The 27,473-nt window shown below is 41.8% G+C and overlaps 1 protein-coding gene across 5 annotated transcripts; it reads left to right on the forward strand.

Moving 5' to 3' along the window:
* Nucleotides 1-10,446: 10,446 nt before the first annotated feature.
* On the forward strand, nucleotides 10,447-27,233 carry LOC147621374 (putative dolichyl pyrophosphate Man9GlcNAc2 alpha-1,3-glucosyltransferase). 5 transcript variants are annotated; one of them, XM_086824117.1, is made up of 8 exons: nucleotides 10,456-10,598; nucleotides 14,021-14,139; nucleotides 14,249-14,489; nucleotides 25,502-25,676; nucleotides 25,805-25,912; nucleotides 26,045-26,206; nucleotides 26,297-26,549; nucleotides 26,652-27,233. In XM_086824117.1, exons 2-8 carry the CDS (start codon nucleotides 14,049-14,051, stop codon nucleotides 27,113-27,115), a joined length of 1,494 nt encoding a protein of 497 aa, XP_086680243.1. In that variant the 5' UTR covers nucleotides 10,456-10,598; nucleotides 14,021-14,048; the 3' UTR covers nucleotides 27,116-27,233. The 5 variants fall into 5 exon arrangements, with proteins under 5 accessions (XP_086680245.1, XP_086680243.1, XP_086680244.1 ...); XM_086824116.1 differs by having other exon boundaries at nucleotides 10,467-10,598; nucleotides 13,995-14,139; XM_086824115.1 differs by having other exon boundaries at nucleotides 10,467-10,598; nucleotides 13,999-14,139.
* The last annotated feature ends 240 nt before the right edge of the window (nucleotides 27,234-27,473 follow it).

Genomic DNA, 27,473 nt, shown 5'->3' on the forward strand with positions numbered 1-27,473 from the left:
TTATACATAAATATCTCATCAAATTGCGGGCATTTTTCTCATCGAATCAAGGAGATCTCCAAAATACAGGTGTAATTCTTCCATACCCACTCTCTTTCATTTTTACTGTTCAATTAATTACATGAACTATAATGCATGACCACATGGAAATTATCAATGTACTACTTAGTTTTTGAAGTTGCTTGACGTGCTAGTATGAATCATTAATGAGTTTAACCTTATTGGATATATTCTTGAGAATGCATGCAGTCTTTAGTTAACCTTGGAATACGATTGTCTTAGGTCTAGGATCAAACCATCTTAATGTTTGACACCTGGCTATGTGTGTGTTGACCTCTAGGACATAGCTTTTACCCCTTTGTCGCGAAAGGATGCAAGACAAATTATAGTTCAGGAGCGAAGATCAAAAGAAATATTTTTTTTTTAAAAAGCCTACAATAAATGGCAATACAAGTCTATGATGTGCTTTAATGTTGGCCTATTGCCTTATTGATACTTGGTAGGTGAGGAGTATTCTACTCCAGACCGATGCCTTGGTTGGTAGGGGGTAGCCTTGCCTAAGGTGAACTAATAGATTCCTGGATAATGCCTTGTGTTAAACATGGTACCAGGATCGATGTTAGTTTTGCCTTAGGAAGGTCGCCGTTGTGTGTAAAAATTGTCACGTGCATTAAAAAAAAAGGCAAAAGGCTCCTGTAACTCTAATGTTTCTTGTGTCCCTAGACTCGTGGTATTAACTTGTTCTTAGAGTAGACACAGTGTGGTCATCTGTTTATTTATTAAGCTTGGTTATTTTCCTTGACTTAGGCCAGTTAATATAAACCTTGATTAACCTTTGACACCTTGCTAACTCTTGATTTACTTTCAATAATTATTAAACTCCTGTTAATTTGCTAAAGTAGCTCATTCATGTGACCCCTTAAACTAAGTCTCATAGCAACATCCATTGTGGTCTAACATGCTTGAATTTATACACTTTATATCTTTTGAATTCCAGCATACTTTCACTCTACTTCCCTGTTTTGCAGATGGTCTACCACAACAACCCTATCGAGCTTACCATACCATAGCTTCCGAGGATGGAATCTACATCAAGAAGGGGGGCATGTTAACCTATGACGGACATTGAGACGTACTATGTTTTACGTCATTTATTTAAATATTCTGAGTCATGGGCCGGGCTTCTCGGCACCATATGCAAAGGATAAAGGGATTGGGTGATCGCCGATGAGAGGCACACCTTGAATATCAATATGATAAGGGTTAGGATCGGCCGGCCATGTATGGGTGCCCATGTGTGAACGGCCAAGTCACCTATAAGAGTCAAATGTAACCCTTAAACCCTCATTCTCATGTGTTGTGAATACAAGAGTGCTCTTGCCTTATCTCCTTGGTTTCCTTCTCCTGCGTGTGAGAGAGAGAGAGAGAGAGAGTGAGAGAGTGATCGAGCACTGTGTAGCGGCACGGCGGTAGAGCGGCGACGGCGGCTCCTCCTTCACTGTTGCGACGCGAGAATCCTGGTTGTATGCTTGTAGCCATTCGTGGCTCACATACGGTGTTCGGCAAGTCCCCAGCTACGACCTGTGCGGCAAAAGCGCACAAAGCCCTCCAACCTTCAGTGACGAGCAATAATTTATACTCAGTTTTTCTCTAGTCACATTATGAAGCTCCTACTTTGGACATTTCTCCGTAGAAACCATTGCCAAAAAAATTCTACTGGTAGGCTTGTGGTGGCCCACTTTGTTTGGAGATGCAACCAAATTTGTAAAGGGCTACGATAAATGTCAGTGATTCATGGTGTTAACAAGTGTGATAAAATGCTCATATACCCTGTAGTGTCTCTTCAACTGTGATAAAATGCCCGTGTCTCATATACCCTGTAGTGTCTCTTCAACTGTGATAAAATGCCCGTGTCTCATATACCCTGTAGTGTCTCTTCAACTGTGATAAAATGCCTGTGCACCTTGTAGTGTCTCTTCAATCATTTGAAAAGTGGAGAATACACTTTGTTAGGCCAGTTAGTCTAGTGGCTCGCAGTAATCAAGCATGGAGTGGGTAGAGGCCCGTGTGACCTAAAAGGAAGACGCAAGGGCAACTACCAAATTCCTTTACGAGAACATAATTTTATTAGTTTTGGGTGTCTGCTCAAACTAGTAAAGTGATAGGGGAACCCAATTCATCAATGATGTGATCAAGTTCTTGTTGGAGTGAATTCATGGTCATACATCACAAATCCTCACCCTACTACCCCCAAGCCAATGCTCAAGCAGAAAGCACTAATAAGATTATGTATGCTATCATGACTAAGACGGTAGAAGCCTCATGCAATGACTGGGAACAGAAGTTACCCCCACTGCTCTTTGGGCTTATAGGATGGCCTATAAAGTCACCATCCACACACACACAATGCCTTTTCACTTAACATACAAAACACATGTTGTCATGCATCCCAAGTTCTTGGTACCAAGATTAAGAATTGTCATCAAGGAGAGATTCATAGAAAATGTGATGACCAAACGATTATTTAAACTTGAATGCTTGGATGAAGCCAGATTGCACGCTGCCTATGGAGTTGCCTACGGAATGCTAGTCGAAAAGCTAAGGCACAAGGAATGGTTGGATGAAAAGATCAAGGGCAAAGATATCAAAGTCAGGGACATGATTCTTCCTATAGACCAAAATACCAAAAGCGCCAGCTTAAGTATAAGGGGCTAGGACCATTCCTTGTGTGTGAACTCACCTCATAAGGATCAGAGCCGTGCATTGAAACATTTAATGGTGTCAAAATGCAAGGGTTCTTCAACAGTAGTAAGCTTAGACGCTATCATGGCCCCTTGACTAAGAATACCTTGAAGGACATCATTTAGAAAAAAGAAGAAAAATAAAAGCATTAAAACAACCCCAAACCATATCAGGGCCCTACTCTACACTACAAAGTGAATGATAGATGGTAATATTGTGGGACTAAAATAGTGAATCTATCAGGGCCCTACTCTACACTACAAAGTGAATGATAGATGGCAATATTGTGGGACTAAAATAGTGGGGGTTTAAATTCTCTAAAACCTAGTCTCCAAGCATTCCTCTAAAGATATCATATCTACTGGACCAAGTCCAAAGCACAAAAAATGGGCATAGGAAGTGGCATGTGTGCTAAATGCAATAAGGAACCAAAATCTTTTTAATAGCATGCCCGAACAACATTGAAGTGCCAAAGCTCTTGCTGCCCTATTCTAGATCGAGATCTCACTTGGGGAAGGAGCTACTCTTAGGGGTTTATGAGATAGGACTAAAAATGGTTGACCACATCTAGACTTTGCTAGCCTTGGGAAGGAATATCAAGAGTAGAGGTCTTTTGATAATTTTATCATGTAAACGTTATGCTTCTTAGAGTAAAAAGCAAGACTTTGCTAGCTATGAAGGAATATCAAGAATAGAGGTCTTCTGATAATTTTATCATGTAGAAGTTTTGCTTCTTTGAGTAAAAAACATTATGTACCTATTCCTTTCTCTTCTTATATCTAATAAAAAGCATTATGTACCTTTTCCTTTCTCTTCTTATATCTAATAAAAGCTAACCGCATATATTTTTTTTTAAACAACAAAAATAGTAGCAAACTGGGAAAAATGCACAAAAAGAATATAAATCTGATTATATTTTTGTGAAAAAGATCATTCTTAGTTACAACCCTTGGGAAAAATATAAGTTCAACTTATAAATCTTGTTAGTGTGTTATATTAACATCAAAACAAGCTTTTTATCATTCTTAGTTACAACCCTAGGAAATAATATAAGTTTAACTTGTAAATCTTATTTCGGAACAAGTTCTTATGAAAAGATCATTCTCACTTACAACCTTAGGAAAAAATATAAGTTCAACTTGTATATCTTTTTTCGATGTTATACTAACATTTAAATGTTAAATATGGGATATCATCGCATTTGTCAACATCATCTAGCTTGGATGATAAGCCCTATAATAGGAACTGATGCATGGTTGCGCATAAGGATACTTTATTGGTGTGGTAGATGTAAGAGAAATTCCATGCAAATGAAGAATCATAATCGAGCATAATCCTTTTACGAACACTTTGAGGAATTCCCCATGAGCTTCATCACACAGAATGATTTACATTTTTTGGCACCATAAGTTGAGCATCTTTGCAACAACTTCAAAGAGTTGAATCTTACTATGCAAAGATATGGAGGAGGTAGGAGAGTGTTACATGGCATGACACACCCTTAAAGAGAATGTGGGGGAGAGGGAGAGATTGAGTACATGCTATAAGGGAAAGTACTCTCCTACTATAACATACAATGGTCATGTTCATACTATGGTCAGTCCATAGTGTGAACCTGACTATATGAGCCGGTGCTATAACTATGCCATACTCTAGTAATCCAAATGTGGCTATCACACAATGTGTCATCCATTGGTGGCATATCAACCATAATCTCACCAACTGTGCCAATGGCATAAGTGCAAAATCTATCACCGAGGTGGATCATCAATGTCTGCAGCACTAGTTGAGCTCGATATCTCAACAATCCTTCCATGTTATGTAAGATCACTTAACCTAGTGTGGCTGAGATATTAATTTTTGGATGTATATTTCTAGTGAGAGAATTTAAAATTCTAATAAGATGAACAATTTAATGAGATATTTGGAATCCTCAAAAAATTATAAATTAGAAAAATAAAATTTAACGATAAAAGCCAAGTTATCATGTGCAAAAATTAAGTTGGGATTTTTCCATATGCACATGTGCATATGTGCACCACTTGTACATTTTATGATTAGAAAGATAAAGGAAATAAATAAGTAAATAAAAGAATTATTTTAAGTAAATTTAAATAAATAATTATTAGAAAAAAAGTATTTTTAGGGAAATTAAACATAATTATTATTCATAAAAATATGTTAGGGAGAGTATGTTCATTAACCTTGGTAAAAGGTGTGAATAGAGTGCACAACTAATACATTTAAAGGTCGATGGGTGAAAGATTAAAAGGTGAGTGCAAAAAAATTAGGGATAATTTTTGGAGAAAAAATAAAAATTATGTGGAGATAAGTATGCTGAACTAATAGATAACTCTATACATTTATGTGGGAGTTAACTAAATTTATGGGATGCATTTAGAGTGGTTGAGTGCATAAGAAAATGCGTGGATCTAAGGTTAAGTATCATGTAGAGAGTGCAACCGTCATTTTCAAATATAAAAGCCCCCCCTCGTCCCCGTAATGTAGAGGAACACATTGCCAAGGGTGGCCATATAAATAGGGCCATGGATAATAAGGTCATGTGAACATACTAAGGTCTATGTAAATGAACTCATCCATGTAAATAGGACCATGGACAATAAGGTTATGTGAACACACTAAAGCCTATATAAGTGAACTTAGACAAGTTTATGTAACTAATCTTGATATTCATAATATAAAGAATGAGATCCAAGCTCTTGGCAATGGTGGTACTCCCATAGAGTGCATACATGTGGTACTCCACTTAAGTGCATTAGTTTCCTCTCTCTCTCTCTCTCTCTCTCTCGCATTAGTATGAGAGCTTTGATTCAATTTTCCTTGGAGTTGGATAGATTCTCATGCATTTTTGCACCATGGTTTCTTGATTTTCTTAATTTTTATAAGTTTGATGGTTTTCTCAACAAATATAGACCTGCAAAAATTTTCTTCTCATGTAATGGTGATGGGGGAGATAGATTGTAGCATATTTTTGCTATATTTAGTCATCTTTAGAAGGTTTTTGTGTAAAAATTGGGCAATCATATCACCAAATTTAACCTAGTTTTGACCAAATTTTTAGATGTGGGGATGGAATTCGGGATAAATTTTTGCATCTCGTGTTTTTTGCTCTTTCCTCTTCTTATTTCTTGAAGCTTTCCATGGCTATGGGCCATTATACACACCTCCTACGCTTAACAAAAACTTAAGGCTATCATTACCAAGCTCTCAAGCACCACATAGAGCTCTCTCTTGGCCACATTCCCTCATTGATTTGCATCATGAGGCTACAATTTGTGCTGCCCATTCCTTAAGCATATTGGTGATGATGATGGTGGCTAATGGTGGTGATTCAATTTTGTGCAATGGTTCTCCTTCATGTAAGCTTCCATTTACACTCTTTTGGTGACTAGGGTTTTCTCAAGAAATTACGGTTTATATCAAGAAAATGGATATTTCCTATTTTCCATGTTCTCATCTACCCATACACGTGATTTTCTTATAATATGGACATCAAGGAAATGGCTATTTCCTATTCTCCATGTTCTGCTCTACCCATACATGTGATTTTCTTGCAAGATGGACATGGGATTTAGGTTTTTCCTCTTCTTGCAAAAATTAGGGTTTCCATGAATCCCTCTTAAATGTTGGGGCCATAATCTTTTTCTCATAGCTTTCCTCTTTCCATACATATTGAGGTTTCAAGATTTGGTCAAGAATAAGGGGGACTTTCACTAATGCAAACAACCATGGCAAGCTTTTCATTAATTGGGATTCATCCATGCATTTTCTTGATCAATCTTCATGCCTTGAATTGGATTACTATATTTTGGAAGCATTTGCAGAGCTTTTTCCACGCATAAGCTTTCCCATAAGGTTTGGGAAAAGAAAGGAGGGATACATGCAATCTTGAATGGAGATTGAAGCCACTCAAGCAAGTACTATTGAAAGACTATCAAACCATTGAACCATGGGAGGAAAAAGATTTATAAGCTTTACCATCAACCTCTTATATTAAGTTTGGGAAACCATTGAACCATGGGAGGAATAAGATTTACAAGCTTTACATTAACCTCTTCATTATCATTAACCTCTTGTATTAAGATTAGGAAAACATACTGATAAGCACAAGTACATGCAACCATTGGAAGTGAATCAACAACTTTATCCTCTCATTGGCAATCTACTTCGTTCTATATCCATTCTAGAATCTAAATTGTTGAGAGGGAGCCCTTGACGCACCAAGAGTAGAGTGTGTCTTAAATTCTCATTGCCATGAGTGTTTTGGTAAAGTGATAAGGGGAAGGATTAGGTACATGGTGTGAAGAAATAGCTAAGGGTAGAGTGTGTCTTGAATTCTCGTTGCCGCCGTGAGTGTTTTGGTAAAGCAATAAGGAGAAGGATTAGATACATGTTGTGAAGAAACAGCCTCAACTCTTGCCATTAGATTTCAAACTCTGGTAAGAGGGTGAGAAGGCTTGGACTATGATATCGGCAAGAAAAATCTCTTCATCAATAAGCTTTTGAAGTGATGCTAGGAAATGGTTTAGCAGTTGACACCTGATTGCAAGGTCAATAGAACGCTATGCCAAGCAATGGTTTACCAATTGACACTTGATTGTAAAGCAAATGATTTTTATGAAGTAAGGGTATGAATTGCTATGTTTGGTTTGGGGTTGAGATTGTGGTCACATTGCAGCAAGGTCATGTCAAATTTTTTCCGTAAACCAAGAGGGTCAATAGGTCAAAACCACAATTCAGTCAAAAACCCTGACCTTTTTAATCAACACCCTTGTAATCTACTTATGAAGATCTTCCATTTGAACAATCTCTTGCATTTTAAGGCACAACAAATTACCAAGATTCAAGTGACCAAAGTGAGCGTGCATAGTTCCACGTTATGTTGGGAAAGTTTCTTTGTCTATGTAGGTAGGAAAAATGAAGTACCTTGCTGATGTGCTTCAAAACAAAGAATTTGGTTTCTATTGGGAAAATGATTGAGTAGGGTATGCAACTCTCGTGGATGGTATGTGGCTTGGTTGCAAAGGAATACATAGTTAGTAGATTTTTTACATTGGCATGCCTTAAGTTAAGACATGCCTTAAGTTAAGGCTACAATGTTTGCATATGGTACATATGTGATTGAAGACATTGATTTTGGCATAAATGCATTAGACATATCAATACATTGGCATGCCTTAAGTTAAGGCTACAATGTTTGCATATGGTACATATGTGATTGAAGACATTGATATTTGACATAAATGCATTAGACATATCAATATTCAATGGGGTTGAAATGCTAGCCCAAAGTATTATTATACAGGTTCGCCAAAGTGATTGCATATGGTATAAGTGCGATTGAAGACATTGATATTTGGCATAAACGCATTAGATATGTCAATATTTAGTGGTGACTGAAGAATATGCTACCCAAAGTATTATAGGTTTGCCAAAGTTTAAAGTAGATGGAATGACAGAGTATATGAAGTATGCCAATTAGGGAATCACGGTAAGCATGCATTTTTGCATGATAAGCATGCAAGTCAAAGACCTTTGGATGTGGTGAATTCTGATGTTTAGGGCCCAATAAAGATTGTATCAATCAAAGGCTGCCATTATTATGTATCTTTCTTTGATGACACACTAGGAAAGTGTGGGTTATTTCATGAAAGAAAAAAGTGAAGTGTTTTACTCACTTTTAGAGCTTCGAGGCTTCAATGCTATGGTAGAGAAAGAGAAATGCATGCACATAAAATGCTTTAGGTCAGATTGTGGGGGAGAATATTTATCCAATGAATTCATTGACTATTTGAGAGAGCATGGGATAAAGAGGTAGTTTATATGTACGCACACACTTCATGATAAAACAAGGTTGCAGAATGGAAAGATAGGCATATTACAAAAGTTATCCATGCATTGATAAATGAGAAAGAGATTCCCATTATTTTTAGGCTGAAGTAGTAGCAACTATAATTTATATTATGAACAGATGCCCATGGCAACAATTCATAGCATGATGCCTGAACAAAAGTTTACAGGTAGAAAACCAGATTTGGCACACCCAAAAGTGTTTAGGTACATTGCTTATATATATGTACTAGATCAGGTGAGAAGTAAGTTGGATCCCAAGGTAGAAAAATGTATATTCATTGATTATTCCCTTGAGAAGAAAGCTTATAAATGCTATAACCCCAATATGCGTGAGATGCGAGTGAGCAAGGATGTTGGGTTTGATGAGATGAGTAGCTGGTATACGGTAGTGAAGGATCATATAGAGATTGAAGCAAAGAATCAGATGCTAAAGCCCCATTACACACGTGAGAAACATGTACATTAATTGGTTATTCCCTTGAGCAGAAAGCTTATACATGCTTGTTATAACCCCACTATGCGTGAGATGCAAGTGAGTAGGGATGTTGTGTTCGACGAGTCGAGTAGCTGGTGTATGCTAGTGCAAGCCTTGAAATTAAGTTATGTCCGTATGAACATAGTACAACTATTAGTAGATAAAGTTGACATGTAGGGGACACACACAATTATCACCCATGCTCTGAATCACCAAGCCTAGTGCCAATGTGTGCCCTTCTTGCAGCTTGTGTGGATGTGTGAATTGGGATTTCATGTCAGGTTGGGAATGATTATATTGCTACAGGCCCAACACGACCTCAAGAGTTTCCTAGGATGTTTACAAACTAATTTTGGACGGGCATGCAAGCACTTTGATGGATGAAGAGTATTGCCCATCCATAACATCTCCATTGTATGCTCCATGAAAGGTAGTGGATTCTAGTAGTATGTAAATACCTATTGGTATGTAAAGGCACGTTTAGGTATAACAATGAAGTCAAGCTGGCCATTGCTTGGGTGTGGAATGATGAGCTAAATTAATGTATGTAACGACACTTAGTTTTAAACCCCATCCCTTATGGTGTAGGAGGGGGGAAGGGGGGGTGTCGAGTATTGAACCCGCACTCCAATCTTCCAAAGCTGAAGCTTTACCGTTGGGTTACTCCCCCGCCTCTAACGAACCTTATGGAGTAGAGAAAGTTCAAGGTTAAGGGCTGCTACAGACTGGAGGGTGCTTGCCAATAATTTTTTGATGTAGCCAATAAGGTTTCAAAAAAAGGCTTGGCGGGCACTCCCCCCCTTACACATTGCCAAGTTGAATGCTAGACTTCAATCCTAGTCAGCTGCAACCTATTACCCAACTTTTCAAAATCGTGGGCAGCCACTTGAGGCTACCCAAAGATGGGCTCCCCATTTTCCAACCAATCAAAATTTTCCCTTTTCAAATTTTTTGTTTTTTTGTGAGCAACACTTTTTAAATGGGCAGCTATGAGTGTGTAACATGGGTGCCCATGTGTATTTTTGCATGCCCATGCTTTAGGCACTCAACTCAGGTGCCACTCTAGTGTGCATAGGGCCTAACTCACATGACAAAATTATGAAGTAGCACACTAAATTTAATAAAGAGACACAACAGCTTGAAGTAGGTACAAAAAGGACAGGCTGGATAGGGACCTGTTGTGTGTGCTTTCCAAGGTTAAAAAAGAGATGGGTGGTAGTAGTAGTGGACGGCTTAGATTCATCAGAGCTGATAATGGGCGGCCTAAAAATGATGGTTAATGTGCAGGACCAAAACTTGGCTTGTTGGGTGCCAGCTTGGCCTGGCAATTTTTTTTTTCATAAAGAGGACCTGCTTGCGAACCTTTTGCCAGCAGGTCCCAGGTGGCTTTCTTTTATGTGCGGTGGCTTCATTAGTTTTTCTCCAGTTCAGAGTCTTCCCTCTTGTGTTTTTTCGCAGAAGAGGAGAGGCACAATCTTGTTGCAACTGCAGCTGGAGCAGATCTAAGGTAAGAGCTCCGCCTTCTCTCAGTAAGAGCTCCGCCTTCTCTCAGTAGCTCTTCGGTTTCTCTCGTGCGCCCAAACTTGGGTTTGATTTGCTACTTCTCCTCATCACGCCTCTGTGATGAAATGTAGATATTGGGCTCGTAGAAACCGGTTCACAAGGCCATCGGATCAAACGGTTATGGATTTTTATGGGTTCGTCCTGAAGGTGCCCAAAAAGTGGTCCTTGCGCGCGCCCAGAAATGGGTCCTGTGGTTGCCCAAAATGGGTCCTGTGGGTGCTCGAAATGGGTCTTGTGTGTACCCAAAATGAGTTCTGAGTACTCCAGAAAGACTCTGTTTTGGGTGCCCAGAAATGTGCTTTTCATCTTTGCCATCCGCAGAATGTTGCCTCAGATCCGAGTTTTCTCTTAGGGCCCTTCATCCATCAATGTAGCTCTCTACCCTCTCTACTCCTCGTTGTAGCTGATCCACTGGTTGCGCATTGAAACAAACAAGATCATGTAGCTCTGCCGTCCAGCTTGTTTTTTTGCTTGGAACCCCCGGATATCGAATATACTGCTGCTTTCTGTTTTGAGTTTGAACAGAGTCAACATTATTAGGATCAGAGAATCTTACTGAGGGCATGCGTTTATGCATGAATTGGCACCTACTGTTGGGTGCCCATGACACGAGTGTAGTCTATGCTTTGCACGATGGAGTCCATGTTAAGCTTTGTGGTTAACTTTCATTGAGTTGAGCGTATCTGATATCCTTAACTCTGGAAAATGACCTGAACTTTTTATTGGTATGTACACACTTCTGTATGTGTACATACACACTCATACACATGCAATGACAATTCTTGATTCAAAGATACAGACTCAGAACCTGTATATGCCTATATGCTCATGCATGTACACACACATGCGATGGCAGTTGTTGATTCAAAGATAAAGACCCAGCACCTGTATACGCCTATATGCTCATGCATATACAATATATGATATGTGCAGACACAGAAACATGTGTACTTACACACACAGCTGTTCAGCTGTTCTTTGGTATCTATTTCAATTTTCAAGTCCACCAATCACCAACCTTTGAGGCACTGCTTTTGTGGAACTCTTGCTTGGTGTTCATGTATGAGGAGCCTTTATTGAGTTTCTCGCTTGGATGGTATTTGATGTGTTTTTTACTTAATGATCATCAATCTTCCTCTTCTGAACCAGAGTTCGTTCATCTTTTCGCTGGATAACCCCCTCCCCCTCTTCTTGCATATATTTGAATCAAGATGGTATGGCTTCATGAATAGTTTTGTCTATTCATCTTTGGATATTGTATATGCTTTAAACTAGCAACACACACACATGCACATAGATGTGATCTTTAAACTAGCAACACACATGCACATAGAGGTCATCTTCCTCCCCTCTTTGGTGTACAACAAAGCTCTGGGAAGAAGCATGCAAGAGGCGTGATCTTCCTATCTAGAAGAAAGTGTTTGAGGGCATGCATCACATCTCTCTTTATAGGTGGCAGAGGAGGGCACGAGGCAGCCATCATACATTGAAGGGGCTATAAGAGGGGCTCTAGCTAGGGGGTACCTTTATGTTAATTAATGTTCGCGTAAAAGATGGACATTAATTGATAGCAACATATTAAAACCATCGAAATAGGCAACCAAAATCTTTTTTTTTTGAGTTTATATTAATTAATCAGCAAAGAGTTAAAAGGTTTTGGTGGGTTTATATGTTTTTAATGCCTATATTTAGTAGTGAATCTGGATGAATCCTCCTTATTTGACACGTTTGACACTGTCACACAGATGGCATTTTTTTCTTATATTATTAGTAATTGATGCATTGCAGCCATCTACCTGTGGGCTTTCTCTTTCGACAAATAGAGCTCTCTCTCTCTCTCTCTCTCTCTCTCTCTCTCTCTCTCTCTCTCTCTCGTTTTGTGTCTTGTCCTCACCATGTGTCAAGCTCCTCTCTCTCTCTTCTTCTCTGTCCATATGATTGTCGCATGCTTCTCTCTCACGAGGACAAGGTTGTGGCTTTGCGAGACGAGCAGGGGCAAGAGGAAGGGGGATTAGGAGGGCGAAGGGGGAGGGGAGGTGGGGGAATAGGGAGAGTAGTAGGGCGAGGTGTGAGAACGAGTGAAGGGGGAGAGAGAGAGAGAGAGAGAGAGAGAGAGAGAGAGAGAGAGAGAGAGGAGGCGAGGAGGGAGATAGATAGATAGAGAGAGTTGGGGGGAGAACGTAGAGAGAGAAGGAAGAGAGAACCTTAGGCTATGGCTCCAATTTTTTAAATGCCATGTTAGGCAAATGATGTGAATAGGCAGACTAAAAATAGTTTAAAATTGGACATCTATCTTGGTTGTATTAATTAAGTGGCCACTTAATTAATACTAAGGTGGAAAAAGGTAATCCCTTCCCCTCCCCACTTGCATCAGTCTCTCCACCCCTCCCTCACACCTCCCCTTATCACTCCGTGTGCAGCAAAGAGACACAAGAAGAGGAGCAATACGAGTCCTTGTGCATGTTCGAGAGAAAGGGCATACGCTGTTGAGAAAACTTTCCTAAAAAGCACTAATTAATTATTAACTCTTGTGAAACCTTAAATAGAGACGATATTGCATGCAAAATAGAAATTGACTTTTTTCAACCATTAATAATTAGATACTACTTAGAAAAACACTTTTACTCTTGAAAAACTCACAGAATTTATTTAATGGAAATGCAAAACAAGATTTTGGTGCCCTTTAGTATATTTTAAAATTGGACCAAGCCATCGGTAGGGCGTTTTCTATTTCAACCGGAAAAATTACACAATTGGAAAAATCACACAGACTGCCGAGTTTTTAAAGGTCGTGACGCGATTCTGCTGTAGGCCAAGATGGTAATCTTTCTGTCCACCTTATTCTAGCTGATTAGTGTTCAGTGCTATGTTTTTAGCATCAAATCTAGGTAGATAAGGGTTTTTATAGTAGCAAACGTATGCAGATTAATAGTGATTGTCATGTGCTTAGGAGCATAGAAGATTAGGGCTTGTTTGATTAGGCCTTTAAAAGATTAGGATTTGTTTAGAAGATTAGGGCTTGTTTGATTAGGCCCGGCATGTTTAGGGGGGCGGCGGTAGTAGCCGGATGTCGGTCTTGTTCAAACGAACTCACCATGAGATCAAGGTATCAACCATAGCTAGGGTTCACTGGCATGTGTACACATGTCTGAAAGATCTGTAGCGGCTTTGGAAGTTTTGTGGATGTCCCATCAGCTTGCAATCAATCGATTTAGGAAATGGAGATGCATATGGTTGGGTGGCACACCATTTCAAATGTTAACTAAAAATTTCTGTTAATAGAAATATTGCATATTCATTAACATTTTAAAGTATTTTTCTTAATATTTCTTTGAATTAGGCAGACCTAATGAACGAGTTCTGTAGCTTGCCTAGCTCAGTGCGTACAACTACTATGGACTCTAAACTTAGGCATGGGAGCCTCGCTGCGATTGCCTTGTTTGCGTTCTGGATCCGGATACTTGTTTCTCTGCATTCTTACTCAGGTGGGGGTGCTTATATGAAGGCTTTTTCATAGCTTTTTGGATATGTTTGAATAAGGATTTCACTCTCTAAACGTGTTCAAGGTTTTAAAATCGCTTCCATGGTGTGAAGGTGCTGGCATGCCCCCCCGTTTTGGAGACTATGAAGCGCAGCGCCATTGGATGGAGATCACGCTTCACACACCAGTGAAGGAATGGTATGTGAATACCACCCACAATGACTTGCAGTACTGGGGACTGGACTATCCACCCCTTACTGCTTACCAGAGTCTGCTTCATGGTCTCGCATTGAACACTTTCGAGCCAGAGTCTGTGGCTCTGCATACGTCTCGTGGCTACGAGACTCCGAGCAGGTATTTCCTTCTCATGATGCCTCTCTTTATTTCTTTGAGAGAACTCTGCCATTTATGCTTGCATCTCTAAGAGTGAATATGCATCCTGAATTAGAAATTGCAATTAGAATTTTCCTTACGGGGTTATAAAACAACAAGACACCGGGTGAAATGCAATTTGTACATGACATAATGAGAGTGCGCGTTTCTAGTTTCTCAAGTGTGCTCAATGCACTGAAGATTTAAAAATGAAATAATTGATCCAATTTCCACACCTTATGCCAGAAAGAAAATGGATTGGTGAGCTAGTAATCTTAACAGCATTCTAATGTTCAAGACCTTGACCATTCCATAGATTTTGGATGTCATAGTGATTATCCATAGTAAGTTTCAATCTAGTCAAAGTACGAGCTAAGGAACTTATGTGAATGCTGTGGTAAGAAATCAAAATTTAAGGTTAAACTTACGAGTGGCAAAGAGAAGATTGTTGGTCATATTCCGTTGGAGCCTGATCAAGAGCTAGCTCCCACGTGCGCCTTGAGCAACCACCCCCCACCCCTTGGTTCTGCCTCTCTTCCCCTCGCTGTGCCCCCCTCTGGTGGCAGACCTCCCTGCCGCCCTCCCTTCTATGGGCAGCTCTCCATTATTCTTTCCCCCACCCCCTCTCCCCCCTCTCCTTTTTGCCCAACCTTCCTCTGTGCAGCCTCTAGGCTCTCTGGGTCCCCTTCTCAAGCTTTCCCCTTGCCCTCCTTCTGCCCCTTCCCTCTTTCGCGTAGCCTCTTTTTGTCACATTGCACTCTGCACTGTAGTGCATGTGACAAGCTGGCTCATCGTCAACAGTGCGACATTTGTACAGTATTAGTTCCATTCAGGATTATATTTGTCGTACGTCGTGACCCCATTGTATATCCTCAGTCCAAGATAAGTCAGGCATGTGCTACGTAGGTCATTCTTAACCATAGTCAGTCAGTCTAAGTCCCTTAACCCACTTAAAGAGACGCATTCATGCATATACAGTCAATAGAAACCTTAGGGTTTGCATCAGAAAGCATCCTGCATATTGCACATCATTCATGCATAGCATCTAGACCATTGGAGGAACCTCAGATAGCATCTAGGAATTATCCAGGATTTATCTAGGATTTTTTGGGTGTTTTTTTCATCATTTTCAGCATTTATGCATCATCATTAAGCATTTAATGTTTATATATAGCAGTCGGCCAACATCTAGTGCCAACCGACTAGCAACATCACTAGTATAAATAGAGGCTTTGCATAATCATCTATTCATTCATCATATTCAGCAAGAGAGCCATCAAGTGCTTACCATCCTCAGCCCCAGGAGCATAGGCGATTGTAGTTTCAGCCCTCTCTCTCGAGCGTTTCTCCCCTACAGCCCTAGGCGCCTCAAACGCATGAGCATTCAGCCATCTACATAAGTAAAACGCAGCAATTCAGCATTCAGCCTTCAGTCCATCTTGCGTTTTTTGCATCCATGCACTTTTCAGCATTCATTCATTCATCGTTTTGCTCTAGCCACTTGGTGAAGGTAAAATGCAGCATTCTCATTCATTTACAGCATTCATATACAGTCTAGAACAGTCCCAAACAGCTCCTCTCTAAGCCCTAGCTTTGCATCCCTCCCTCGTACCATTGGGAAGAGTGCATAGGCTCGAGATTGGACATCTTTGGTGCTTCTACAGCAATGCATAGTTCAGCCCAACTTTTGGTCTTCAGAGGTCTTACGTTTGGCTTATCGTCAGTCACACCGTTAATCCCTTTAAAGATAATAAAGCAAATACTATCTCGGTAACGGGATAGGGGTCCCTTCAGTTGGGTAATTCGGGACTCCATACGGTGTACAGTTCTCATCTCTCTCTCTTACATCTCTCTAAAGTTTGAAGTATTAAAGTGGATTGCTAAACTCACGAAATTCAGGATACAGAAGACGGTGTGAGCATTTGTGTGACAGGATCCTTCAATACGAAGACTTCCGCTGCATGTTACATCGGTATCAGATTTAGCTTGTCCACACACACTGTATCCTAGCGTGAGGGCATCCTTGCATGGTAAGATTGCGTTCCGGCACGACCACCGACTTCAGCATCATGTCTACATAGGAGAGTACTCATCAGCCGGAAGGCGTCTCGCCCGAAGGAGACCCTGCTCTTCCGTCTACCACAGACACCATAGCTCTTCTTAGAGCTCAGAACCAACTGCTCATGGAGTGTCTCTAACTCTTGGAGGCAGCAGTAGCACGTCCTCCGCCTCCAGCAGCACCTGACTACATCTCCCTCTTCTTTCAGATGGAACAACAAAGGAGAGAGGATGAGGCCCGAAGGAGAGAAGAAAAAGCAGAAGCAGAAGCTAGAAAGCAACAAGAAAAAGCAGAAAGATGGGACTATGAAGAAGCCCAACGCAGGATCGACAAAGACCGGCGTCAGGTTGAACTCGTCGCTCGGGAGCACCAACGAGAGCTCGATCGAGAACGTATGGTACTCGAGCACCAAAGAGAAAAGGAGGCCATTCATCTTAGATACCACCACCTCTCTTCAGCATCCCCAGTCTCAGGTGCCACCAGCCAGCAGTCCGTAGCATCAACTAGCAATAAATCAATTTATTCATCAATTTATTGCTCATTTTCCATTAGCTAGGATCACAGATTCTTAGGATAGAGTCCACGTAGCGACTCTCCATCTCACTGGTGAGGCAGTCACTTGGTGGCAGCATTGGTCTAATCTCTATACAGACCAGACCACAGGTGTCACAGCTTTCAGTTGGGATACCTTTGTCCATGACTTGAAGACCAGCTTCCTCCCGTCCCAGTACATGACCGGTCTGGCAGATGAGTTCTATGGACTCAGACAGAACGGATCCCTAGTGCTTCAGTTTTCCGGCAAGGTTATCACCTTAGCACAACAGTTAGGGCTATCTGCACAGGCCAAGATGGAGCAATTCATTCGTGGATTGGATCCTAACATTCGGTTCACAGTTCGTAACTTTGAACCCAGCACATATGACCGGGCTTTGACTCTCGCTAAGAAATGAAGAAATGAAGATGAACGGAGGCAAGCCCAAGCAATCATCACAGTCCAATACCAAACCCCAACAGGGGAAGGGTAATTCGTCTCTTAAAGACACTAAGACAGACAATAGTCCTAGCTCTAGTTTAGGGGGTAAGGAATCCAAGTCTAAGAAAACTCTTGAGGAATCAGCAATGGCTGCGAATAGATCCAACAGGTCTAACAGTGAATTCTCTGCATCTTCACTATGGACCAAGCCCCCTCCCACACTATTATGTGGGGCGTTGTTGCTTGGGCCATTGAGGTTGTGGCCGTCATGTCATATGAGAAGGAGGGTGGGGGACTAGCCTTTCAAGTCTCTCATCTCCGCATTTCTGCAATGCCAGTCCTAGCTCCATTTATTGGTCACCGAACTCCAAGTTTTAGCCAAAGATAGGAGATTTACAGCAGTATTGTTGCATGACATATCTAGAGAGCTCAATGCAACAAAGCCATCAAAGGCACCCTCACCCCACTAGTAGAGTCCATCTGGAGCATCTGACTTGATACCATTCATACCCTCCATGGACAATGGGGGAAGCTTCAGGGTGGTTCAGACCGCATGCGGAAGCGCTGCGGGCCTTCCCGAGGATCTAGCGTCACGGTCCCTTTCTCACTGATAATGGTGGTGAGCCATTTGGCACTATAGACCACCTGTGTAGTTGTTTCCCCCTCCCTTCATTGTATGAGATAGCCTTCTCCTCCTAGAGCAACCAACTGGAGGAGAAGAGCATCCTTTCCCCCCTCTTTATGTTCTTGACTCTAACACTCTCACTTCCCATGTAGAGCCAAGTTTGTACTTTGCCATTATGGCTGTTTTTCTTGGTAACTAACAGAAGGATCTTTCTCCCGGGGAAAAAAAAAATACAACCCTTAAAGCATCACGTAGTCTAGACTCTACACTTACCTCAAGCAAGCCCTCACCACCGGAGATGCCACCATTCACACTGTCCATGCGAGCTGCCACGTCAAGGCGTCTCAATGAACTTTGGAAGCCCTAGGAAGAAATTGTCATCGGAAATCCCGACACAACCGCCAGGGAATTTGAGTCGGTGAGAAGCCATGATGCCATCAAGCAAAGTATGCATGAGCGCTATGTACTGCAATGGGGCTTTGCCGCAGGACTCGGTCCGCCAAGGCGAAGGAGTTGAACTCCACTTGGATGTAGCCATTCCCCACAAATTGGATGTCAAAGATCCATCCCTACTCGTCGATCAAAGCAGCTTCCAAGAGGTCCCGAATCAACCCCTTGCGAGATGGCACTACCAGCAAGATTGCATACTAGTTAAGAGGCTTGCAAAGAGGCAACATTGGTTAACACGAGCTGGACATCCACTTCGGAAAATTGGCAATTGAGGGTGGTCTCTGTAGGCGAAGATGGAATGGCTGCAATGGAGTCCTTTGAAGGGGTGGAGCCAAAAATCAAGCTACAATGCCGAATGAAGAACGAGTGGGCGCTACAAGTGCAGGCTAGAGATGAGCGAGAGACAAAGAGGAAGGATTCAAGGAGGGGAGCACAAAGAAGAGGGAGACAAGGAGGGCACGGAGGAGGAAAGGGCAGGAAAGTGTAACTTGGAGCGGAAGTCTTCGTATTGGAGGATCCTGTCACAAAAATGCTCACACCGTTTTCTGTATCCTGAGTTTCGCGAGTTTAGCAATCCATTTTAATACTTCAAACTTTAGAGAGATATGAGAGAGAGAGATGAAAATTGTACACCGTATGGGGTCCCGGATTACCCACTGAAGGGCCCCCTATCCCGTTACCGAGATAGTATTTGCTTTATTATCTTTAAAGAGACTAACGGTGTGACTGACGATAAGCCAAACACAAGACCTCTGAAGACCAAGTGTTGGGTTGAATTGTGCACTACTGTAGAAGCACCAAAGATGTCCAATCTCGAGCCTATGCACTCTTCCCAATGGTATGAGGGAGGGATGCAAAGCTAGGGCTGAGAGAGGGGCTGTTTCGGACTGTTCTAGACTGTATATGAATGCTGTAAATGAATGAGAATGCTGCGTTTTACCTTCACCAAGTGGCTGGAGTGTAACTCGCGGCGGGTGCCCGGGGGACTAGGGCCTTTGACACACTTGTTGATACCATCAATGCATAATAAAACATTTAAACATGGCCACGGCCTTAACATATATATCCATCATCATCACTTTGCATGAAACATAAAAGCCGGACAAAACATCCACTAATGCTGAAAGTGGAGCTTGCACGTGTGACACCGCATAGAGGCCGGAATGGGCCGACCCTCCCCTTGGAGTATTTTATTACCCAAGGAGAATAATATCATGTACAAGCTTTGAGGGCCTTACTCTCCCCACGGGAGATGCCGGATTATCCATATTCAAATGCCATAACACAGCCCAACATGAGGCAACCAAGCCAGAACATAGGCTGCAGAAATACCGAGCCAACAATATAATCCATATACCTCCGTGTGGGTACTGATTCTTCCCCAAAAACCACGGGTCTTCATGCAATAGAGCTAGTATAGCAAGTACAACTCTCCATTCAGTCGGTAGTACAGTAGGTACAGTGGCTGGTACATTCGGTACAGTGGTTGGTACATTTGGTACAGTGGTTGGTACAAGTACGATGGCAAGTACAGCAAGTACAAATGCTGGTACAGCATGTACAGTGACTAGTACAGCAGGTACAGTGGCTGGTACAACAAGTACAGAAGTTGGTACAACTTGTACAATGGGTGGTATAGCAAGTACAAGTACAAGGACTGGTACAGCCAGTACAATGGTTGGTACAGTAGGTACAAAGGTTGGTACAACAAGTACAATGGCTAGAAATCATAAAAAAATGATTAAATACCTTTGCCTTCAGTATTTCTTCGCGATGGAAGCCTCCGAAACAGTCCCCAACAGCCAGTATTCTTCATGGGCAGCCTTCAAGAGAGAGAGAGAGAGAGAGAGAGAGAGAGAGAGAGAGAGTAGCCATCATTGTCCATAGTCTCTGCTAACCAATAGTTCTGGAACTCATCCGAACCATGAAGGAAACTTGGTTGATCCTGGAACTCATCCGGACCATCAAGTGAACTTGCCTGTCTTTATACTTGGAACTCCGACATACGGGTCCCATGCTCGAGATTTAATATAAGAGAGCTTTTGAAAGCTCCCTCACTCGCCCACAAGCCGTTTCTGGAAGACAGCACACGGGGGATGCCCTTAGGATCAGAGCAGGACACCAGTCATGTTCTCTCCAGACTGTAAGGCCTTGGGAGAGCTGGGGTTGTCACTAGACGAGTCTGTGTCAGTGTCATGTGACTTGTCTTTGTCCTTCTTGGAAGACTTGCCCTTGTCCTTGGCTTTGCCTTTGTCCTTTGATTGACAATCCTTTGACGGGGAGCCTTTCTTCCCACACTTGTAACACTGACTTGGAACTTTCTTCTGCACTGTCGAGAGTGCCTGATCAGGTCCAATAGACGATGAAACTTTCAATTTCCCCTGAGAAACTAGGATGGATTCCTCTTCCAAGAGGAGAGTACACAGATCATCAAACTCGAGGGAACGTGTTGTGATTTTAACCCGCAAAGCTCGGGAAACCATGTCATAATCTGCAAGAAGCCTGATGAGGAGGAGAGTAGCTAACTGAGAAGAGGTCAAGGCAGTACCCATTGCCACTAATTGGTCATGAATTACCTTAACCTTCATCACAAATGACTGCATGGAAGTCCCTGCTGTAAACTCCAGAGAAAAGAGTTGACCCAAAAGGTTGACAAACCGCATTGTAGAGTCCCGTGCATATAGGTTTGTCAGCTTTCTCCAAATAGAAGCAGCACAATCCAATGTTTGCACGGCAGGGGAGACCTCTGGTGAGATGGCTCGTACAAGTGCAGAGTGAGCTTTTGAGTCTTGATTCTCCCAAGCTGAAAGTTCGGTGAGAAAGGCATCCTCCTGGTCCTGAGTCCACTTCCTAGAGCTGGTAGGGTGTTTGGGCTTTCGTTCGTGGCCCTGAACAATCTCCCAGAGACCCTTGTGTGTGAATCAGACCTTCATCTGTAGCTTCCAGTGATCATAGTTTGTACCATTGAGCTTGTCCTCCTTGTTCGTGCAGGGGGGGACCCATGTCTGCCTCAAAGAAGCTATGTCTCAAACAACCTCTGTAGCTAAGCAATCCACGTGCTCTCTCAAGCACCTTTCCAGAGGATCCAACTAGGGACTAGTAGCCCCCTCTGAAGATGCAGGCTGGACGGCAGCAAAAGAAACGCAAAAAACACACCAACGGGAACCTCCTACCGGAAGAGGGAGGGGATCTTGGAGGGAGAAGAGCTGATGTGCCACTTGTCTGATGCACTTGCTGAATCTGCAGCTAGAACCCCTCCACTTGCCTCTGTAGAAGAAAACGCAGCCTGGGGGCTGGCCGACAGCAGTTGGAGAGCTTGTAGAGCAAAAACGCAGCTAAGAGAGAGAAATGCAGCCAGTGTTTTGAAGGATCTACAGCCTGGAGAATCTAGGGAAGTAGAAAACGTAGAGGAACAGATTGTGTAGCAGCCAGAGCCTAGGTGGAAGATACCATGAAAGAATGTGCACAAGCGGAAGCAATGAACATGAGAGAGAGAGAAAGATTGCAAGCAAGAACTGAGCTTTATTAGCTTGAGGTTACAGAATACAAGAGCCGGCAAATAGGGCAAGAAATGATATGTTGGAATGAATAAGGGAGCAACTCTTATATACTAGTACATGAAGCAGTCGGCTGTAGGAAAACAGGTCGACAGCTCCACGACAACATAAAAGAAAAGATGCAATATTTTAACAAAATATTCCTAGAAAAAGATACTATTTCTTTACAAACATTGCATCGAGCTCTATGACTTGTCTCTAGTTGATCACATCCGGTTGTTACTCTTCTCATATTGCTTCAACCAAAAAACATGAAAGACATTGTACATAGTCTAATTTTCTGGCCACTTTAGCTTTATAGAGACATCATTTAACTTTTGAATGACGGGAAACGGGCTGAAACTATGGAATGAAAGCTTGGGACTACGCTTGTCCACTTGCTTCAGCCATTGCTTCATGATCTAGAGATATACCCAATTCCCTTAAAATTTCATCTCGCATGTAGTCATGCACTGTGTTTCTAGATCCAGCTGAGGTGGAAAGAGGGCCTACGAAGTCCATATTGATGTTGTGAAAAGGTCCCTTTGGAATAGGCAAAGGTTGAAGTAACCTTGCTTGTTTCGTATGTAGAACTTTCACTTTTTGACATATCTGACATGCTTGGACGTGTTGGTAGACGTCCCGTCGCATTTTGGGCCAATAGAACGACCTCTCTAACTTCTCCAGGGTACTGGTATGCCTCGTCATGCATCTTCAAATTTTGTTGACATTGCTCTTGTTGCCACCACATGTAACGAGGAACCTATTTCTCATGTTGAAGCTTTGGAGGATGAGCATTGGGTTGCAGCCATACACTTGGAGTTGGACTCCATTGAAAAGAATAGTACTTGGGAGTTATGTGACTTGCCTACTAGCAAGTGTGCTATTGGCACTAAGTTGATGTATAAGCTTAAACGTAAGCCTGATGATTCTGTTGATCGCCATAGGGCTCGTTTGGTCGCCAAAGGTTATGCTCAGTGTGAGGGCATTGACTATGAGGAGACTTTTGCTCCTACTTTGTGTATGACTACCATTCGTATTGTTGTTGCTTTGGCTGCACACAAGGGTTGGCATGTACATCAATTGGATGTTAAGACTGCTTTTTTTAATGGCGATTTGCCAGAGGAAGTGTATGTATCTCAGCCTCCTGGCTTTGTTTAGAAAGGGGCAGAAAAAAAAAGTATGTTGGTTACATAAAGCACTTTATGGCCTCAAATAAGCTCCTCGTGCTTGGTACCATAAAATTCATGCATACTTGATTGCTAATGGGTTAAGAAATAGTCCAACTGAGAGTACTCTTTGTGTTTGCAGAGATGGGGACAATTTGCCGATCCTTATTCTTTATGTGGATGACAGGCTCATTATTGGTCTTGATGAGGACAAAATTTCACCTTTGATGTCACAGACATGGGGCATTTGCATTACTATTTGGGCATTTAGTTTATACCTGTTAACGGGGGTATCTTGCTATCTCAGCAGCGGAGATATAGTGAGCAGCTCCTTGAATGTTTCCAAATGACAAATTTTAAACATGTTTCAATTCCTATGGAACCAAGCTTAAAACTTTCACTTGAGGATCTTGGTGAGCTGCCACTTATTAGCAGGCTGTGGGATGTCTTATTTATCTATGCACTACTTGTTTGGACATTGAATTCGATGTTTCACAGTTGCGCAGATTCATGCATAGCCGTGACACTTAGCATTGGCAAGCATGTATGCGTGTCTTTTGCTACCTTAAAGGCACCATTGACTTTGCGTTGTTTTATGGCAGCTCCTCTACAATGTGCTTGATTGCTTTTACAGACAATGATTGGGGAGGATACTATGACACCCGAGTGTCTACCAGTGGAAACTGTTTTCTTCTTGGTGGTTCATGCATTTCATGGCTCAGCAAGAAGCCGCCTAAGGTGGCCACTCCTAGCTGAGAACCTGAGTATAGGGAAGCCTTTATAGATGCTGTGGAATGTGTTTTGCTACGACGTCTATTAGCCGATCTTGGTGTTAGACAACCGTCTTCTACCACCATCCACATTGACAGTCAAGAGTGATTTGGTTGTTGCTCGAAATTCCGTATTTCATGCCCGCACAAAGCATATCGAGGTACATTACCATTATGTCAGGGAGAGGCTCCATGCTAGAGAGATTGACTTGACTTATGTGCCTACATGGGCCAATTTGGCAGATGGATTTAAAAAGCCTCTTTCGATAGAGAAGTTTGAAGCTTTTCGCAAAGCTTTAAACTTACAGCCTCTATTAGGGTGGTCTGCTACACCCTGTTCATGTTCACATCATTCACTTCAGGGGGGTTTGTTAGCCATTGTCCTCCGGGAAGTTCAGGTGTGAACTGGTCTACACATGGGCACCTTTTTTCCCATGGTTGGACGTGGGGTTTTTCCCCGTGTGAACACACTTAAAGTGTGTTGGCTTTTTAGCCTAGGTCTTTTTAGTACTTTGTACTTGACATTTCATTTATCATCAAAGTACACCTTTTCCAGCAACTATCGAGCGCACCTCATGTTTCTCTCTGTGTGCTTGTGTGTGTGTATCTGTGTGTTTGCCTCTTGCAGAGCTCTTCCCCCACGACCCAACAAGCCTTTTGGTGCCCATACCGTGCTGATCATGGCCTCATAAAAGACCATCACTCCTCATATCATTTCTGATTGAAATTGGAGCTTCTGTAAACTGTGCAAAAGTCTGGATTGTGGGACCGAGTTAGAATCCTTTCTGAAGTCTACAAAACAGAAATACACATGTTGCTTCTGTGCCTTTGTCTCGATGAAGCTTTAACTTCGTACGGCTTAAGCCGCAACTCCAATCAAATAGATAAATAGTAAACTATGCTCCGTTTTTTATAATGGCTTGGAGAGTAAAATTATGATCAGAGTAGAATGATTTCTCATGAAGCCTGCCTGGCATGGGGCTTTTGTTCCCAATCTCAGCCTCCAATACTGCCCCATAGATCTTGGCCATTGTGTGGCCTATCACGATGGTCTTGTAATTGTTGTATGGGGTCTCCTCCTTAATGGATAGGGACAATGGTGTTGGTATTCCAAGAAGGGGGGGGGAGCCTTCACAAGGTCCTATAAAAGAGTGCTGCAAGAATGGGGGCTAGGGTATTATGCCCATTTGTGAAGTGTTCCAATGGTCCTTAGTTGACATTGCTAGTGTTCCACCCAAAGATCTTCATGGTCCTAGTTGACATTACTAGTGTTCCACCCAAAGATCTTCATGGTCCTTAGTTGACATTAGTAGTGTTAAAGAGAATGGCTGAGAGAGAGAGAGAGAGAGAGAGAGAGAGAGAGAGAGAGACTGATGTGAACATAAATGTTTGGTTTTTTGCAAGGAGTGCAGCAAGCTTTTGATGCGTTGGACAGTTTTGTCATCAGATGCTTGTGTATTTTTTCCTGCAGCCTTGGCTTTTGCTGCTGTCTATTATGGTAGGAGGAGATTTGAGGAGCTGGCATGGGCTGTATTAATGATCTTGTTGCAGCCTGCTCTCATCTTGATAGATCATGGGCATTTTCAGGTGCTGTTTGTATTTTGTGTCCTCTGATATTATGTATATCCTCATTTCCGTTCAAATGCAATTGCTTGTTCTTACTTTTTTTTTTGGGGAAAAAAGTAGCACTGACAAGATCCTCCTTTACAACGCAGTACAACTGCATAAGCTTAGGCTTAACAATGGGGGCAGTAGCTGCCATTTGCTTGCAAAAGGATCATTTGGCATCTGTACTGTTTTGTCTGGCCCTTAACCATAAGCAGGTACTGGACATGATTCTTCAAGTAAATTATGGAGCATAGAATCTAGCTCAGAGGCACATACTATCAATCATTTCATTCCCTCTCCCTTCCCATCCTTCAGAATAGTATCAAATACTTGCTCTATGACTACAGATGAGTGCATATTATGCTCCTGCGTTCTTTGCCTACCTATTTGGAAAGTCCTTATGTCAACAGCACCCATGCATTGAAGTCTTGAAGCTTGGCATAGTCGTTATTGGCACATTTGTATCTTGTTGGTGGCCGTTCCTTTACTCATGGCAAGCAACATTTGGTGTAAGTATCTGTTGGCTATTTTGGAAGGAGAGGATGATTGGTGGATGCAACTTAAACCTTAGGTCTTTTATTATTTATTGTGAAATGTAGGTGATATCTCGGTTGGCACCACTGCAGCGTGGCATCTTTGAGGACTATGTGGCTAATTTTTGGTGTGCAACTTCTCTAGTTATCAAGTGGAAACAAATATGTTCAATGGTGTTGTTGGCTCGCGTTGCTCTGGTGGCAACAATAATGTCATCTCTACCTTCTGTTGTGCAACAGATAAAAGCTCCCAGCCATCATGGATTCCTTCTTGCCATGTTTAATACTTCCATCTCCTTTTACCTTTTCTCATATCAAGGTACACTAGGAATGAGAATATGTGGTTGTTGAGTAGTCCTCAAAGCATGGTGCTTGATTGAGATTTTAAAAATACTGACAATGATGGTTTTATGATTTGCAGTTCATGAAAAATCTATCTTGCTGCCTTTGTTACCAGCAAGTCTTCTCATATTAGAGGATCCTCTGCTGTACAAAGGAGTAGTTTTGTGTGCTATGTTCTCAATGTTTCCGCTTCTCCGCAGAGATGGTTTAGTGGTACCATATGTTGCTTTATTTTTTCTTCATCTTCTGATGTTTGACATTCCTCTTCTGTTTGGCAAAAAAAAGTTCTCACACAAGGAGGAGGGAAGACAGTTCATGTTTCCACTGAATCATTTGACAAAGGTGCTTTTTATTTCGGGATCTCTGCTGAACTTGGGTTATGTGTTCCTGGCACCTCCAGCAAGGTACCCTTACATTTTTGAAGCTTTAATTTCTGCCCTTGTGTTTGTTCTCCTTCTTCTTCTTGCTGTATATTCGAATCTGAAACAATGGTCAGCTTCGTTCAATAATCAGCATATTGTTGACAAGGCAAAGTTGTCATGAGCAGTGCTCTAAAAACCAGTTTGCAATGTATTGTTCCCGGTTGAAATCAAAAATTCCTGGTTGAATTTTGACATTGTCTTTATTTTGAAGGAACAAAAATCATATATTTTAGGTGCAATGTGTCCTGTTCTTATCATATTCTGTTAACAACATTGAAATTGAAAATTCCTGGTTGAATTTTGACATTGCCTTTATTTTCAAGGAACAAAAATCGTACTACATAATGTCCCTTTGTGTTCTTATCATATTCTGTTAACAACATTGACACATTTCAATATTTGCCAAGCTATGCAAACCTAGTAATAATGTCACTTTTTATACAAATTAAATTTTATGTAGATTTTGTGTAGTTCATTAC

Source organism: Cibotium barometz, chromosome 30 (genome assembly GCF_041138505.1).
Source record: "Cibotium barometz isolate CiBa-2024 chromosome 30, ASM4113850v1, whole genome shotgun sequence".
NCBI classification, from domain to species: Eukaryota; Viridiplantae; Streptophyta; class Polypodiopsida; order Cyatheales; family Cibotiaceae; genus Cibotium; species Cibotium barometz.

Excerpts from the sequence above, each read along its gene's own strand:
- LOC147621374 (XM_086824116.1), top strand. The coding sequence starts at position 14,004 with ATGAACGAGTTCTGTAGCTTGCCTAGCTCAGTGCGTACAACTACTATG. Across the intron at positions 14,140-14,248 it reads TTCTCTGCATTCTTACTCAG|GTGCTGGCATGCCCCCCCGT; the intron begins GTGGGGGTGCTT and ends CATGGTGTGAAG. Across the intron at positions 14,490-25,501 it reads GGCTACGAGACTCCGAGCAG|CAAGCTTTTGATGCGTTGGA; the intron begins GTATTTCCTTCT and ends CAAGGAGTGCAG.